General features: G+C 54.0%; 3 protein-coding genes across 3 annotated transcripts; all 3 read right to left on the reverse strand.

The window, feature by feature from the left end:
• Positions 1 to 2449: 2449 nt before the first annotated feature.
• On the reverse strand, positions 2450 to 3155 carry NCS57_00374700 (N-acetyltransferase domain-containing protein; the record flags this gene model as incomplete). Its single annotated transcript, XM_053053731.1, has 2 exons — positions 2450 to 3052; positions 3102 to 3155. 2 exons carry the CDS (start codon positions 3153 to 3155, stop codon positions 2450 to 2452), a joined length of 657 nt encoding a protein of 218 aa, XP_052915891.1.
• Positions 3156 to 3498: 343 nt separating this feature from the next.
• NCS57_00374800 (Glutamine-dependent NAD(+) synthetase) lies at positions 3499 to 5983 on the reverse strand (the record flags this gene model as incomplete). The annotated part of the gene is made up of 6 exons (XM_053053732.1): positions 3499 to 3813; positions 3862 to 4080; positions 4137 to 4163; positions 4211 to 5533; positions 5641 to 5723; positions 5809 to 5983. 6 exons carry the CDS (start codon positions 5981 to 5983, stop codon positions 3499 to 3501), a joined length of 2142 nt encoding a protein of 713 aa, XP_052915892.1.
• A 979-nt stretch (positions 5984 to 6962) lies between these two features.
• On the reverse strand, positions 6963 to 10406 carry NCS57_00374900 (uncharacterized protein; the record flags this gene model as incomplete). Its single annotated transcript, XM_053053733.1, has 1 exon — positions 6963 to 10406. The coding sequence occupies one exon, from the start codon at positions 10404 to 10406 to the stop codon at positions 6963 to 6965; it is 3444 nt and encodes a 1147-aa protein (XP_052915893.1).
• Between the last annotated feature and the right edge of the window lie 2879 nt (positions 10407 to 13285).

Below are 13285 nucleotides of genomic sequence, written 5' to 3' on the forward strand. Positions count from 1 at the left end.
CTCCGTCAACGTGGAAATGGAATTGGCCGAAAGCACCCATGGAGGAGATGGGGATGGAGCTGGGGCGGATCTTTTGCCTCGAGGGAAATCGAGCGCTTGAGTCTGGAGGCATGGATCTTCAATGGACGGGAGAGATTGGCTCTGCTGAAACCCAACTACCGCTGCTCGTCACTCATGTCTCATGCCTCTTTCCTTCTCATCATCATGTCTCTCAACGGGAGAGCCTCGCCACCTTGTCTTTTTCCTTTCAAGCCCAGCCCAGGCATTGCCCGTGTCGTCACTCCCACGATGACGTCTAAAAAAGCCTGGGGGGAGGTCCTAGCCCATGACGCCCAGGGTCTAGCCCGAGCCGCAAAACCGTGGCCGTGGCAGCGCCAACAAACAAAGAAAAAATGAGGCGAAGCCGGGGGTGGATGCTCTTCTCTGCAAGACCCAGGAGTAAATGAAATGAAAGCGTCGGCTCTGCAGAGGTCAAGCTTAAGGCGAAAAAGCTCTCAGACAGCAGAAAAAGAATGGACCCCCTAGAGAGAGAGAGAAGACGCCCCCTCAAGGTTTATTATTACTGTACAAGGCAAGAGAGAGAAATAATCATCCAAGCCACCCCCAGAATGAAAATCGTTCTGTAAAAAGTATATGTCTTCATCTTCAACATCTTGACCAGTAGGAGACGAGCCTTTTCTCTCGTGTGTGGGCGAGGAGAGCAATCAAACCCTCCCTGGAACCACACCCACTCTTCACGGTAGCTTAGCTTACAGTAGCTTCTTCCCCCCAAAACTGGGGCCCGCCCCCAGCTCGGCGTTTGTGTCAAGGGTGGAACTGCGGGTGCAGCGTGTAAGTGGGAAGAGCCCAGCCATTCCCATGTAAGAGAAGAGCCTGAGGCTAAACTTTGAGGCTACATGGCGGGTACAGCTGCTGCACCGTGAGATCTTCCCTCGGGGAGAAAGGCTGAGCTTGTCCTTGTTCCTTGTCCTTGCTCTGCTGCTGGTTGTGGATTCCACCCCCATCCGATCCGTCCATCCGTCCATGGCATCCGAACTCAGAGGAGGAGGGGGGCGTCCTCCGAAGCATGAGTTCTGAGTCTGTTTGCTCCTTCCTCTCTCCTTCCTCTCGACTATTTTAACTCTCCTCTCTCCCTCCTTTTTTCCTGATTTCTTTTCCTCATCATCACACTTTGACTACAGACTTGCCAACAGCATCTCTTCTACACTCTCAACCTACACCAAATTCACCACTTTCACCAAAAACACCAAAACAACCCCCCATCACCAACATGCCTGCCTACGAGTACTGCTGCCAGTGTGGAGGCATGATTGTCATCAGCACCACCTGCACCGCCTGCGGCCACAAGCAGTGCCCTAGCTGCCCCATGTCCTAAATTGCCCATGGGAGAGTCTTGTCGGCGACGACAATGGGCTCGCTCTCGACTGTTTGACCATACTCCTTGGTGCGTCCCATGGCCTACAACTCCACGGAAGAACCTCTATTAACACACCTCTAGATGTCTCGAACTCCTCGCATCGTGGATTACAACCCAACACCTCGAGATGAGAGTCTAAACACGCTCGCTCGATCTTGAAGACGACCAACCATCACTCGACGACTTTGTACGACTGGCGCATTCGGGTTTCGCTCTGGGAAATTTTCAGCCTTCAACTTCTACCCTGTCGTCACCTTTTTCTCCCATTTTTACCTGGAATTCTCTTACTTGTCATTCGATTTGATACCCTGAATTTTCGGAGTCGGTTCGGCGTACCCCCAGTTGGCACAACACACTTCTTTGGGTCAAAGCAACCATCGCCTCCCTAGGGAAACCAATCTTCAGCATGCGGCTTTCTTGTTGTATTGTATGCACGGCGCCGAAGAATGACATCAACGCCTGTCCTCAAATGGTTTTTGGATTCGGACAATAGGGCGTTTCTTCTGTTTTTACTGCTGCTGGGCCTTGGGATGGACGCGAAGGGAAATGAATCGCAACGGATGATTGATTGTACAGTATCGATACCCGCGGTCTTTGGACGGCTCGATTTAGAGAAAGAAACCAAGGCTTTTTTTTTCAGCATTCTTTTTTTCCTTGTTAACGTGAAGCGTGTTGACTTGTTGAAGCCCACAATAAGGCCGAATCCTTGATGGAGCCTTTCGATCTTTGACACACTGGATCCTCACTGCTCTGTATTGTTGAACCTTCTTGGCAAATTTTTACTACGGGGCACCTTTGCAAGAACTACGCTGAACCTCTCAACAGGCATTGAATTCTCTCGAACGATTCTACTGCACACTCTCGGTGCCTGTTGTCCCTTCGACCGTCTCCGTTGAACCGTCTCGGCTGAGGCCTTGAAGCTTGACTCTTGGGCCTCTGTCGAGACCCACGAGATAAACGCTCCAATCACAACGCCAGTTCAAATTACCCTCTGTTGTTGCATCGTCCTTTGCCACCACGAAACCCACGTCTTCAAACTCCCTGCTCCGATCCCTCCCGATCTCGTCCCTCGCCAGCCCCGGAAAATTCCCTCACCATCAAGATGGTCTCTCGGCCCTTTCCACCAAAGATCCGAAACCCCATGCGCTCATAGAAGGGAACCACCTTGTCATTCTCTCCCGCGATCCCAACGTACACTCCGTCGCAAGCCGCAGCCGCCGTCAGCCTCGCCACCACCTCCGAGATCAGCTTGCCTCCCCAGCCCCGCCGCTGCCACTCGTCGAGGAGGTCAATGTGCAGCGTCGCTCGGGTGCCCTGTCGGATGAGATCCTCGCAGCCCTTTGTCAGCAGTGCTTCTGGGTCGTGGAGTAGTTCTGCCAGGTGTCTCCCGACATCGTCATCTGCGTCGAGGTGAATCTCTGGTTGAGGTACGGTAGCGAGGTATGATGGCCACGCGGCCTTGAGAGCGAGCACGTCTGGGCAGGCGATGCAGTAGCCCACGACGGTGCCGTCACCAGAGTCTAGGACGAGGCACGTCGACGGCGAGTGGTACGTGTACGGGTGCGTCCACAGAAGAGGCGCAAAGTGATGAGCCCCCCTGGACGCGTCGAGCGTTGGAGGTAGAGTCTCGCAGCACTTTGACGGGTGAGATTGAACAACGACGAGGTACAAAGGCGAGACTTACAATGTGCGTCATGGCGTCAATGTCTCGTGCCTCATAGGGTCGTATGAAAGCCATCTTTTTTATCAATCAGGTGCTTTGTCCTCAAGGTATATCCCAACAGTGTACACAGAGATCGTCGTCTGTGTAGGTGCTCTTTGTAGTCAAATGAAGCATGTCCCCTCAATCAGCCTTGGAGGAGTGCATCATGGATTCGCTCCCTGCATTTAGCATAAATGCGTGCAGCTGCTCCTGGCCAATTGTTGATAGACAAGCGAATGCACATAAACACGAGACCGGTCTCATAGTACAGCAGATTGTGGATGCCTAAAATGTTAACCAAGTATCTTCTGCAAGTTGATCTAGCCTCCAAGTTGAGTAGTTCACGAGTACACTTCTATGCCTTCTTGGCCATGACAATCTAATCTACATCCTTCTCTGCCAACTTCGCCTCCAGCTGCTCCACGTGCGCCCTAATCTTGCCAAACTGCCAAGGCCAGTCAACCACATACAAGAAGGGTCGCAGGTCATGTCGGTTGTCATCGGGGTTGTAAGGGCAGAGGTGAATGCTGGGTGTGATGATGGTCGACTTGTGGCGGTTGATGGCGTAGAATCTGTAGAATCTAAACACTTTCTCCGCAATCTGTCTGGGGCCATAGCCAGGACGGTGGCTCCAATCGCTCAGGAGTCGCAGGTAAGCGGACCACGGTCCAAGCTTGTCAACCTTTCTCAGGATCTACACTATTAGCATCCGGAATATTCAGGGGAAGTGATGGGAACCTACTCCAAAGACAGACAGCTCCTCGTACGTCATACCCATCTCTTGCTCCGACTCGTCATCCTGCACGCCTGCAGAGAGCGGTAGCAGCTCAGCAGTAGGTGTCGCCTCGATGAAATCGGTGAGAATCGAGAGGTCCCAGTTGACTCGGGCCCATCGCTGGAAGTCCTTGGCATCATTCTTGGAAATACTGCCAAGGGGTGCAAGATCTGCCGAGCTAGCATCCTATCAAACTATCAGCCAAGTTCCAAGGTATTTATCGATTAGCCCGGGTAACTTACATATTTAGTAAAGTATCCACGCAGGTTCTGCATATAGTTAGCATCAGAAAGTCGAACCCATAGACTTTACTCACCTCATCGACATTGCCAGATCCCAAGACAAGAAGAGCTGCTCCGGCTCTAGGGAGAGCTCTGGCAGTGGTCGACAGCTGAGCCAACGAATAAGCAATCACCATACGGCTACGAGCCTGGATGTTCTGCTTGGCAAGGTTCTCAGCCCGAGTACCACCCTCAACCTGGTACTTGGGCTTAAAGCTGAGCGCCTTTTCGACCATGAGCTCGTTGGCAGCCACGGTCTCGTCGATCTTGATAGTCGAATGGTAAGAGCCAAGAACCTCTGCGAGCTTCTTGGCCCTTCCTTCGGTCTCCTCAGACGAGTTGACCGTCCCCATATAACACGTATGGAGAAGGCGGCCAACAATCTCCTGGGGTGTAGTGGGAGTAAACTCCTTATCACCCGTAACCCGTCTCAGGGCCTCGAGCGTGATGTTCTCGCCAGCCTTGATCGAAACCATGACAAGGCGAGCCATGCCGTAAACGAACAGCGCCACGCTCGAGCTGTCAAGACCACCAGACAGTGGCAAGAAGAAGCCAGGGGAGTTTGTTCGTGTCAGGTACTGCCACAGATAAACGGCTGTGGACATGTAAATCTCCTCCATAGGGTCGAGAATCTTAAGCTGGATAGCGGGAGAAATCTCTGGTCGGTTGGACAACCAGATTTCCTCAGCAGGCCGCGACAGGACGATGTCACACTCGACTCGAGGGAACTCGGGCTGTGCAGCAGCCTGCACATTTCGGCTGATGCTGCTGCGGAAGCTGCGTACTTTTTCGATGTCGACAGTAGCCACAGTAACCTCGACAGATGCGAGGGAGAACTGACTTCCTTGAGCGAAAACTTCGCCGTTCTGAATAACCATGCTGCTTCCGTCGTGCATCATGCGAGCATCACCGTCAACACCTGTCGCGTTGGCATAGACATAGATTCCACCCAGCTTTCTGGTAGAGTTGGCGATAAGCTCAAGTCGAGTTCGCAGTTTTCGGAGCTCGGCATGAGAGGCACTAGAGTTGAGAATGATCTCGGCACCGTTGAGGCCGGCGAAAGTGGACGGGTTCAGAGGAACAAACATCTCCTCACAAGACTCGCAGGTTACGGCAGTATCCGGTGTAGATAGGATCATATCGCCGATAGGTACTGACGACTGGCCAGTCACCTTTCGTACAGGGCCATCGAGATAGTAGGTCTCGACCTGTCGCGGCTTGCTCCAGGCAGTGAAATGACGGGCCTCGCGATACAGACCGTCATTGGCAAGTGCAGTCTTTGGCCTGATGCAAAAGATCTTGCGATACGTGCAGAGCACGCGAGAGTTGTATCGAACATTGCGATGGCGCACTCCAAGCTATCCTTGCATTAGTAATTGCATTCAGGTATCATTTCGTTGTTGAGTCACGTCGATTGTCGACTCATGCCAACACCAGAACAATCAATCAGAAGCTGCAGACTTACACCAAGATCAATAAGCATTCCCTTGCAAACCTCATCTGAAATGATATCGGCAAGCACCTCCCAAGAGTGCAAAAAGGTGTCGCCTATTTCCGGGGGACCAAGTGTGGTTAGTCGACCAATCAATTAACGAGATACCCTCAACATGGGTTTCAGGACTCGTGCTCCTACCTTCGAGGTGGTGATCGAGAGCACAGTAACCAGGAATCTCCAGCTCAGGACCGGTCCTCAGCGTGGCACCCTTGTCCTTGGCGATCCGGATCGACTCTAGAATGCGCTCCTTGTTCCCGAGAAAGTCGAGCGGGATGCTGGGCAGCGTGGCCGCCGCGACAGTTACCAGAGCCATGTCGGAGGGTGAGACTGGGTCTCCTGCTCAAGACTATGACTTGGGAGAGTTGGATTGATGGAGGAGAGTTGAAAGGGAGTGTTTTGTGAGTGTTTTACGAGATGCCGTGAAATGTCCGTCCCCGGAGCACGCGCGCAAGCGGAAGTCAGGTCAAGTGCGGGGGATACGACTCACTATCTAGAGCAGCCCACCACGATCACGTGCTACCCCGCTAGTTCCGTGAGAACCTCAACCTCGATAGTCCAACCTGGCGCTATCAACTTGGCTGATAATCAAGATAGCGTGCCACAGACTGTCTATCTGCTTAGCAATAGTGCTCATTTCTCGGTCCAATGAGGACATCTGCTTCCTCGAAACTTGCCATGCCTGCAAATGCAACTATATCGATCGCATACCACTCATCATCATCCAGGACTCATACACAGCGATAAACAACCGCTTAGTTTCAAAGTTTTGTAAATTGAACAAGGTGGTATCCTCACCGCGCCTTTAAGGTCTCCGCCAGTTTCCCATCCTATACATAGGTACAAACCAAACACCTCTCCTCAGTGCTCCGTCGAAATGCGTTCGCGCTTGATTCCTTTCCATTCTTCCTCCAAACATTGTTGCTTTCCTCCACATTTCGCCCCGACGCCAGCACTTCGAATCAAAGGCCTGCTCGATCCATTTCGCCGGCCGGGTGTGTCTGTCTGCGCCAGTTACTAGATTCCAACCTGCCCTAGCAACAAACTGATTCAAAAATTGTCTTCCACAAAGAAAACGAAACAGAAAAAGGGAATGAGGTATTAATCGCCCCGAGAATTATACAGTTGCTTGGGAACCCGTCGTCCCAGACTTTTTTTGGTGAATTGAGGGCAGCGGAATAAAGTGATGGCTAAAAGAAAAGGGCCGTGAGGTATCTTGTCGTGAGTCTCATTGTGTCGGCAAATAAGGGATTAAAAGAAGGTAAATATCAGGTACAGAGCTCCTGCTGGAGCCATCAGATCATGCCCCCCGGAAGCACGTTGCTGCTCATGCTAGGAGGCAGAGGCGGAGGGGCCATCGGGTGGGGAGGGCTTTGTCGCATCGATCTCGCTCGTACGTTCATACCGTTTGCTTCGCTCGTTGCCTTTCGTAGCCGTTGGCGGTAGAGTCCGGCGCTATCGTCATCTTCGCTACGGAATCCGGCGCGGTGCTCATCGCCGCCAGCAGCGCTCAGAGGGTGGTGAGAGCCCATTGTACCGTCACCCAAGGTGGTGCCAGTGTTCTTGCGTCGAGGGTTGATCGGTGGCAGGGGTGGTGCAGTCATGTTGCCATGCAGGTTGGGTGTTGAAACCGCGCCGCCGTTGAGACCACCAGGGCCTGGTCGAAGGGCATCCCGAGGAGCCATCTGCGACGTTGGTGACATGATCGAAGGCTCCGACATGTCTCTGTTTCGCATGACACCACCAGGGTACGGTCCGCCGTAGGGCCCTCGAGGACCAGCGCCAGGAGGGCCATAGGGGGACGGGGCTCCACTCAGAGGCGTGATCGGGGATGGTTGCCCAGCATCATATCCGTGGCCTGGTTGAATGTGCAAGTTGTTGTCTGGGCGGTTGAATCTCCCAGGGGAAGCATTGCCAGCAGCGAATGACTGAGGTGGCACGTGCGGCGAGCGTCGCATATCCTGACCCGGCATCATCTGCGATCTCAGCATCGGACCCTGTCGAGGCATACCATTCGGACCCATGGGTGAGGCCAGAGGGTTGTGGTGATCATCACGCGGGATCGAGCCGTTTCTCAAGCGTGGTGGTCGACTACCGGAACGACCTCCGCTACTAGCCTCGGAACCGCTCCGGTCGCGCTCGGAGGGCGCTCGGGATGCAGAACGAGAGTTGCCCCCATTTCTCACCTCCTCACTTGGCACACGGTTGTAGGTGACTGGGGGAGGCCTGCGTTCCTGTGATGGCGGTCGTGACCCAGCCGTCTGAGCTCGATCTCGGCTTGGAGGGGCCTTCTGCGGGGCCTGGTAACGCTGTTGGACCTCAAGCTCCTTCATCCTCTGAAGCTCACGTCGAGCCTGTCGGAATGCCTTGAGACCGGCATGCATATTCTCCTTCTCCTCGGGACCTTGTTGACCATCTCTATCATCTCTATCTTCAGGTGATCGCTGAGCTTCATCGCTGAATTCGAACGAGCTGCGTCGGGGAGAGGCGGACGCAGGGGCTGGAGAGGAACCACGGAGGCCAAGCAGCTTCTTTGCCTTTGACTGGCTCTGGGTCTCTCGATCCATTCGGCCACGGTCAACTAGAGAGCCACGGCTTGACTTGGACTTCAGAATCCCCAGAGCATTGGGACGAGGTGGAGGAGGAAGCTCAGAAACAGGTGGAGCGGCCGGCACCAACTTGCTGCTGTCAGCTTCAACATACGAGGTCAGTCTCTCCCGAACACGTCTTGCGCCATCAGCAAGATGTCGAGCGAACTCGTCCGGCTCGTCTCCTTGGTCATTCTCCAACTTGGAGTTTCGAGCAGAGCTAGGTGCAGACAAGATCTGAGCTTCCACCAAGCCTGAGGATCGCGTAGGGCTAGTGACGCTACCATCGATCGACATAGCCAGATCCCTCTCAATGGTTTCCCAAGCATTTGCATTAACCGTCATGGGCTCGTAAGCGTGCGCATCGGGGCGCTCAGGTGGGAATCGTGACGCCAGATCAGCATCGTTTGGCAGGCTGCCATAAACAGACGATGCAGTACTGTCGTTTCGCAGATGTTGACGCACCATGCCGCTCAAGCCCCCAGAGGTGGGTCCCAGGGTGGGTGAGTCCTCAGGGGACTCATCTTTGGCGCGAGAAGCTATGCTTTCGGGTCTGTCAGAAAGAGACAGAGGGGTTGGGAGTGCAGATTTTCTGAAAGCTGGGTGCTCATGGTCGGCAGGCCTCTCAACATGTACTTGAGGTGGTGGAGGTGGTGGGTTTTGGGGAGGGGGAACCTCGCTTGGTAGGGGTTGATCATCGTCATCATCGTCAAAGAAAGTCGAAGGTTGGGTTTCCTCCTGAACAGTCGGTTCTGTCTTGAGCAGAGAAGAGTCGTGCTTCTCGAAAGTTCGGTTGGTAGAAGATGATCGGGAGACGGTAGGTTGCGAGGCGTTTGACTCAGTGCGGAAACGGTTGGTAGGAGTGTCACGGCCCTGCTGCATTTGCACCTGACGCTGGGCATATCTGTTCTCATCATATTGACCGCTTGACCTGCCGTTGAGGAGCTTGCTTCGATCAAGTGGCTGAGCTTCTCCCGTCTCACTAATAGGAGGGCTTAGAGGCGGAGTGGCGCCAAAAGCCTTCTCTTCGACGCTAGGGTATTTGTTGGCAGAGTCAACAGGGCCCAGCTGAGATGATGTCGGGGGGCTGAAAGATCTCAAGTTCGGGGCACTAGCCTTGGCGAGAATCGATCGGTTCACGAATCGGTCTCCAAACGTAGCACTGGCTGGAGAAGGGAGAGTGGGTGTGAGGTCTGGTGTTCGGTTGCCCAGGGTTCGCCTTGAGAGAGTATCCAATCTCGAGAGAGCGGATGACTGCTGATCTTGGACATCTTGGTTCAGACTCTGCTCGTACAGTCGACGTGTCCGGGTCACACTTCGTTCCATCGGGGGAGTTGGGCTAACAGTACGTGATGTGCCAGCGAAGGATTGCCAGTCCTTTACAGAAGCAGGCTGTGAGGAGTTGACCGAGGTTGCGGCTGTTGAGTTTCGAGGGCCAGAGGAAGTGGTCGAGTTGGTCTCTCGCTTCCTGTTGTAATCCGGCTGTGCAGGAGACTCTGGTCTAGCGGTTTCCGATTCCACCGAGTCATTCTGGTCCAGATCCTCAAGGGACTGTCGTCTCTCCTTTTCGGCCTGCCGCCACTTCTGGAACGCTGACTGAGCGACGTCGTCGTCGTAAAGGGCTCGACCACTCATGGCTCCACTGCCTCCCGCAGCAATCTTGTAAATCTTCTGGCGACCTCCAAAGAGGTTGTTTCCCTCTGTAGGCTTTGAGCGGCCCATGATGCTCCCTGATGTTGAGGCGGCATCATCTGATGACTGAAAGGATGATCGAGCAAAGGGGGCTCGGATAGATTCAACCTCGGCAATATCTCCCAACCCAGCGCTGAAACCAAAGTCCATCATTCTCGATTGCCTCTTAGGGAAGAGGACGCTGTCGTCGCTAGCCTTACCAACCTTAGTGTTGGGATCATCCTGTTCACGCAACATGGAGAAGCGTGCTGAAAGATTGGTCATAAGCAGACTGGTTCGAAAGTCATCGGTCGATGGAAGAGCTGAGGCAAGGTCGATCTCCTTTTTCGGTTCTTCCTCTGGTGCCTTTTTCTTGCCAAACATCTTGAATGGGCTTGACGACTCGGACTCGACCGACGGCCGAGGTGCGTCGAGCTCATCCTTGCCCTTCTTTCGGCCTCGAAATCGGTTCATATTCATAGACACGGGGTTGGTCCCAGAAACACTATGTGTGATGTCGTTTGAAGTCGAGGGCAGATAAGAGAAAACGATTCGGTGCTTCGATTAATTCATCACAGGGATCGGGTATCGGTGAGGTCGATCGAAATTGGCAACAATACCAATTCTGTGTCGAGTACTATGCCAGTCAGCCCGAGTACGTTGAGCGGATTGAGACTCGCCCGATTTTGATCGAGGATCCTCTGAATGCCAGCTCCTCCGCTTAGAGATGCCTTGGGAGCGCCCGTGAAATTGATCGCAACGAGATCGATGCCGCCCACAGTGCGTGCACCCAGCTGTAGAACATGAAGATATTTCCCGTACCTGTATTTGTTTGTCTCCCGATGAGATGGAACCAGTCAAGGGACTAGTGCACAGAAGCTTAGATCGTGATCAAACCCGAGCGTGGTTGTAGAGAGCCAAGGGAAGCACGGCCGTAATGCAGGGCACGCGAGGGGTCACTTGTACTCGCTCGAGGGTGGTGAGGTCCGGCGAGGGAAATCGTGTCGGGGCTGTCGTCGCTCAACAGGGTCGCAAATACAGGTCGCACGATCTCAAGTTTGCTGCGAGCCGAAGGCGGGCGGCGGCAGTGAAAATGTAAGAAGAAGTAGCCGGCGGGCTTTGACGGACGAAGATGGGTCGGACTTTGAGACTAGAAGGGGAAACGATGGAGGCAAGTCTGGCGGATAAAGGAGGTCTGTCTCAGATTCGGTGCAGGAGAATGAACAAAGCAAGGCGCCCGAGTTTGCCGCTGGTCGGTTGTTGTGAGTCGGATGGGCCCTGTTTGGCTTGGGATGGTTCCGGTTTGCGGATCTCAAGGGAGAAGGACGGTGAGCGAAAGTCGAGGCAGTCTAGAGAAGGAGATAAATGACGAGAAAAGAGACTCTCAAACGGTGACTCCCTGGCCGGCAGCTTGATTCGATCTCATCAATCTGGGGGTACCTTGGGGTCAGGAGGGGATCTTCCGAATGAGAAGAAGACTCGTGATCCCGACAGGCTGGAGTTGACCTTGACGAGAGGAGAAGTTGGGGATGAAGGGGGAATGAACAAACGAATGGACGAACAAAGAACAAACGAAGGCAAGCCGCTGGATGATTTGTGCTGAACCAACCCAGAGTTTTCCTTGACGGGAGATGACTCCAGGGGGATACAGGGCGCTCCGGGGTGGAGTGGGGTGTGAGCAGGGACAGGCAGAGACGTTGGAGGCTAGTCCTGAACTGGAATAGGGGATGGTTTGGGATGAGTACGTACTCCTTTTGTTCCGGTGATGCCATTCAAGGGCCTGGGCGATTTGAGGGGACATGTAAGACACGAGGGATTACTTTTTAACTTCGATGCATTTCCTTGCTGCGATCAACTTTGAACCGCTGAATTCCAGTGGTAATGTAGCGCTGAATGGAACGATGGCTCATGGTGGACAAGGATTTTGAGGACTGCAAGAACAACCTGGAAGAAATTGGGACGGGATGAACAGTGCGCGGTACGTACCTCCGGGGCATGCGACAGGGTGTGTGCTTAACAAGCACCATATGGAAAGAGCTGTCAGGGGTGAATGCCCACCGCTCACGGCCCATTCCCAACAGGCACTTCGGCGGGCTGCCCGCGGTCGGTGGATTTTGGGCGTCTCCCTCAGCGGACTTGGCCCAGGCTTTCAGTGGACATGCGCTGGAACCCTCCACTCTGGAAATGGCCGGTCAAACAGTGGTGAGCATCAGCTTTCACCCACGTTGTTGACGGCAGCCTCTGGAATTTTTCCACGCTGTTGGGTTTGATAAAGATCTGAAAGGGGTGGTCATTCATTCAGAAGCATCGCGTCATGTTGACTTCAGGGGCCGGCGACATGCCAATGGAAAACAAATGAGCCTCACACGTCCACGACCTACGCATTGGCAGCATTGACGCTCCTCACCACCATCAGGTCTGCCCACGAAACACAAGATGCTACCTATGTCCAACATACCAAGCGCGACACGAACCATGCGCGTCTCACCCGAGGGGATCCAAAGGTCTCGACGCCCTCGAGACACACACGGGCATTCACTCTCCCACCGCGCACTCAGGGACTCTGCCCACGTTTGCTCGCACCCATCCGGAGGGCAACATGCATCCTGCAAACGCCAGGTCTCTCCCGTCTTACATACCCGCCCGCCACCTCGGTGGGATCTGTACGGCTCAAGGGACCAAGTCTCGGATTTCAGGTTGCGGCATGGGAGAAATGGCCATGGGTTGTTGGCTGGAGTGCGAGCGACATGGGCTGGGGATAAGGTCTGACACTGACATGAAGCCATGGTGTCTTGGGGGAGATGCCACCGCCCTATCACTGCTTCGCGAAAAGAGAGGGCAACGCGGCTGCGGGAGGGAATAGAGCCATAGGTCCTTGCTATCTCTCTGAGCTTCCCACTGTGAATAGGGGCGGCGTGAGGCTTGCTTGGGTTTCTAAGCGGGCGGCTTCTAGGCTGAGACCACAAGTGCAGCCGTTGGAGGCTACTGCAAGGAACGGCTTCCGGTCACATTTCCGTCCCATGCCATCCGTCCCCTAGTGCGTCGGTGGGTGCAACGCCTAGGGTTCCATTGGGCCTCGCTGCGAGGTGGGAATTGTGACGGACGCAAACTCTAAGCACCAAAGCAGAACGAGAGCTCGTTGAAGTTGACCAACGAGGATTGGATCGATTGGCAGCCGTTATCCATCTCCCGAAGTCAATTCGACCTTCTGTAAGGAGAACGCTCTGTCTGCCAATTTGCAACGTCCGAGCTCTGTGTAAAGGATTCCAAACTTCAAGGGGTCAATACTACTCAGCTGATGCAAAGAGAACTTCAGTAACATGGCAGGGCGTCTATCATCACAAAACTTTGCAGCAACT

Source organism: Fusarium keratoplasticum, chromosome 3, assembly GCF_025433545.1.
Source record: "Fusarium keratoplasticum isolate Fu6.1 chromosome 3, whole genome shotgun sequence".
NCBI lineage: Eukaryota > Fungi > Ascomycota > Sordariomycetes > Hypocreales > Nectriaceae > Fusarium > Fusarium keratoplasticum.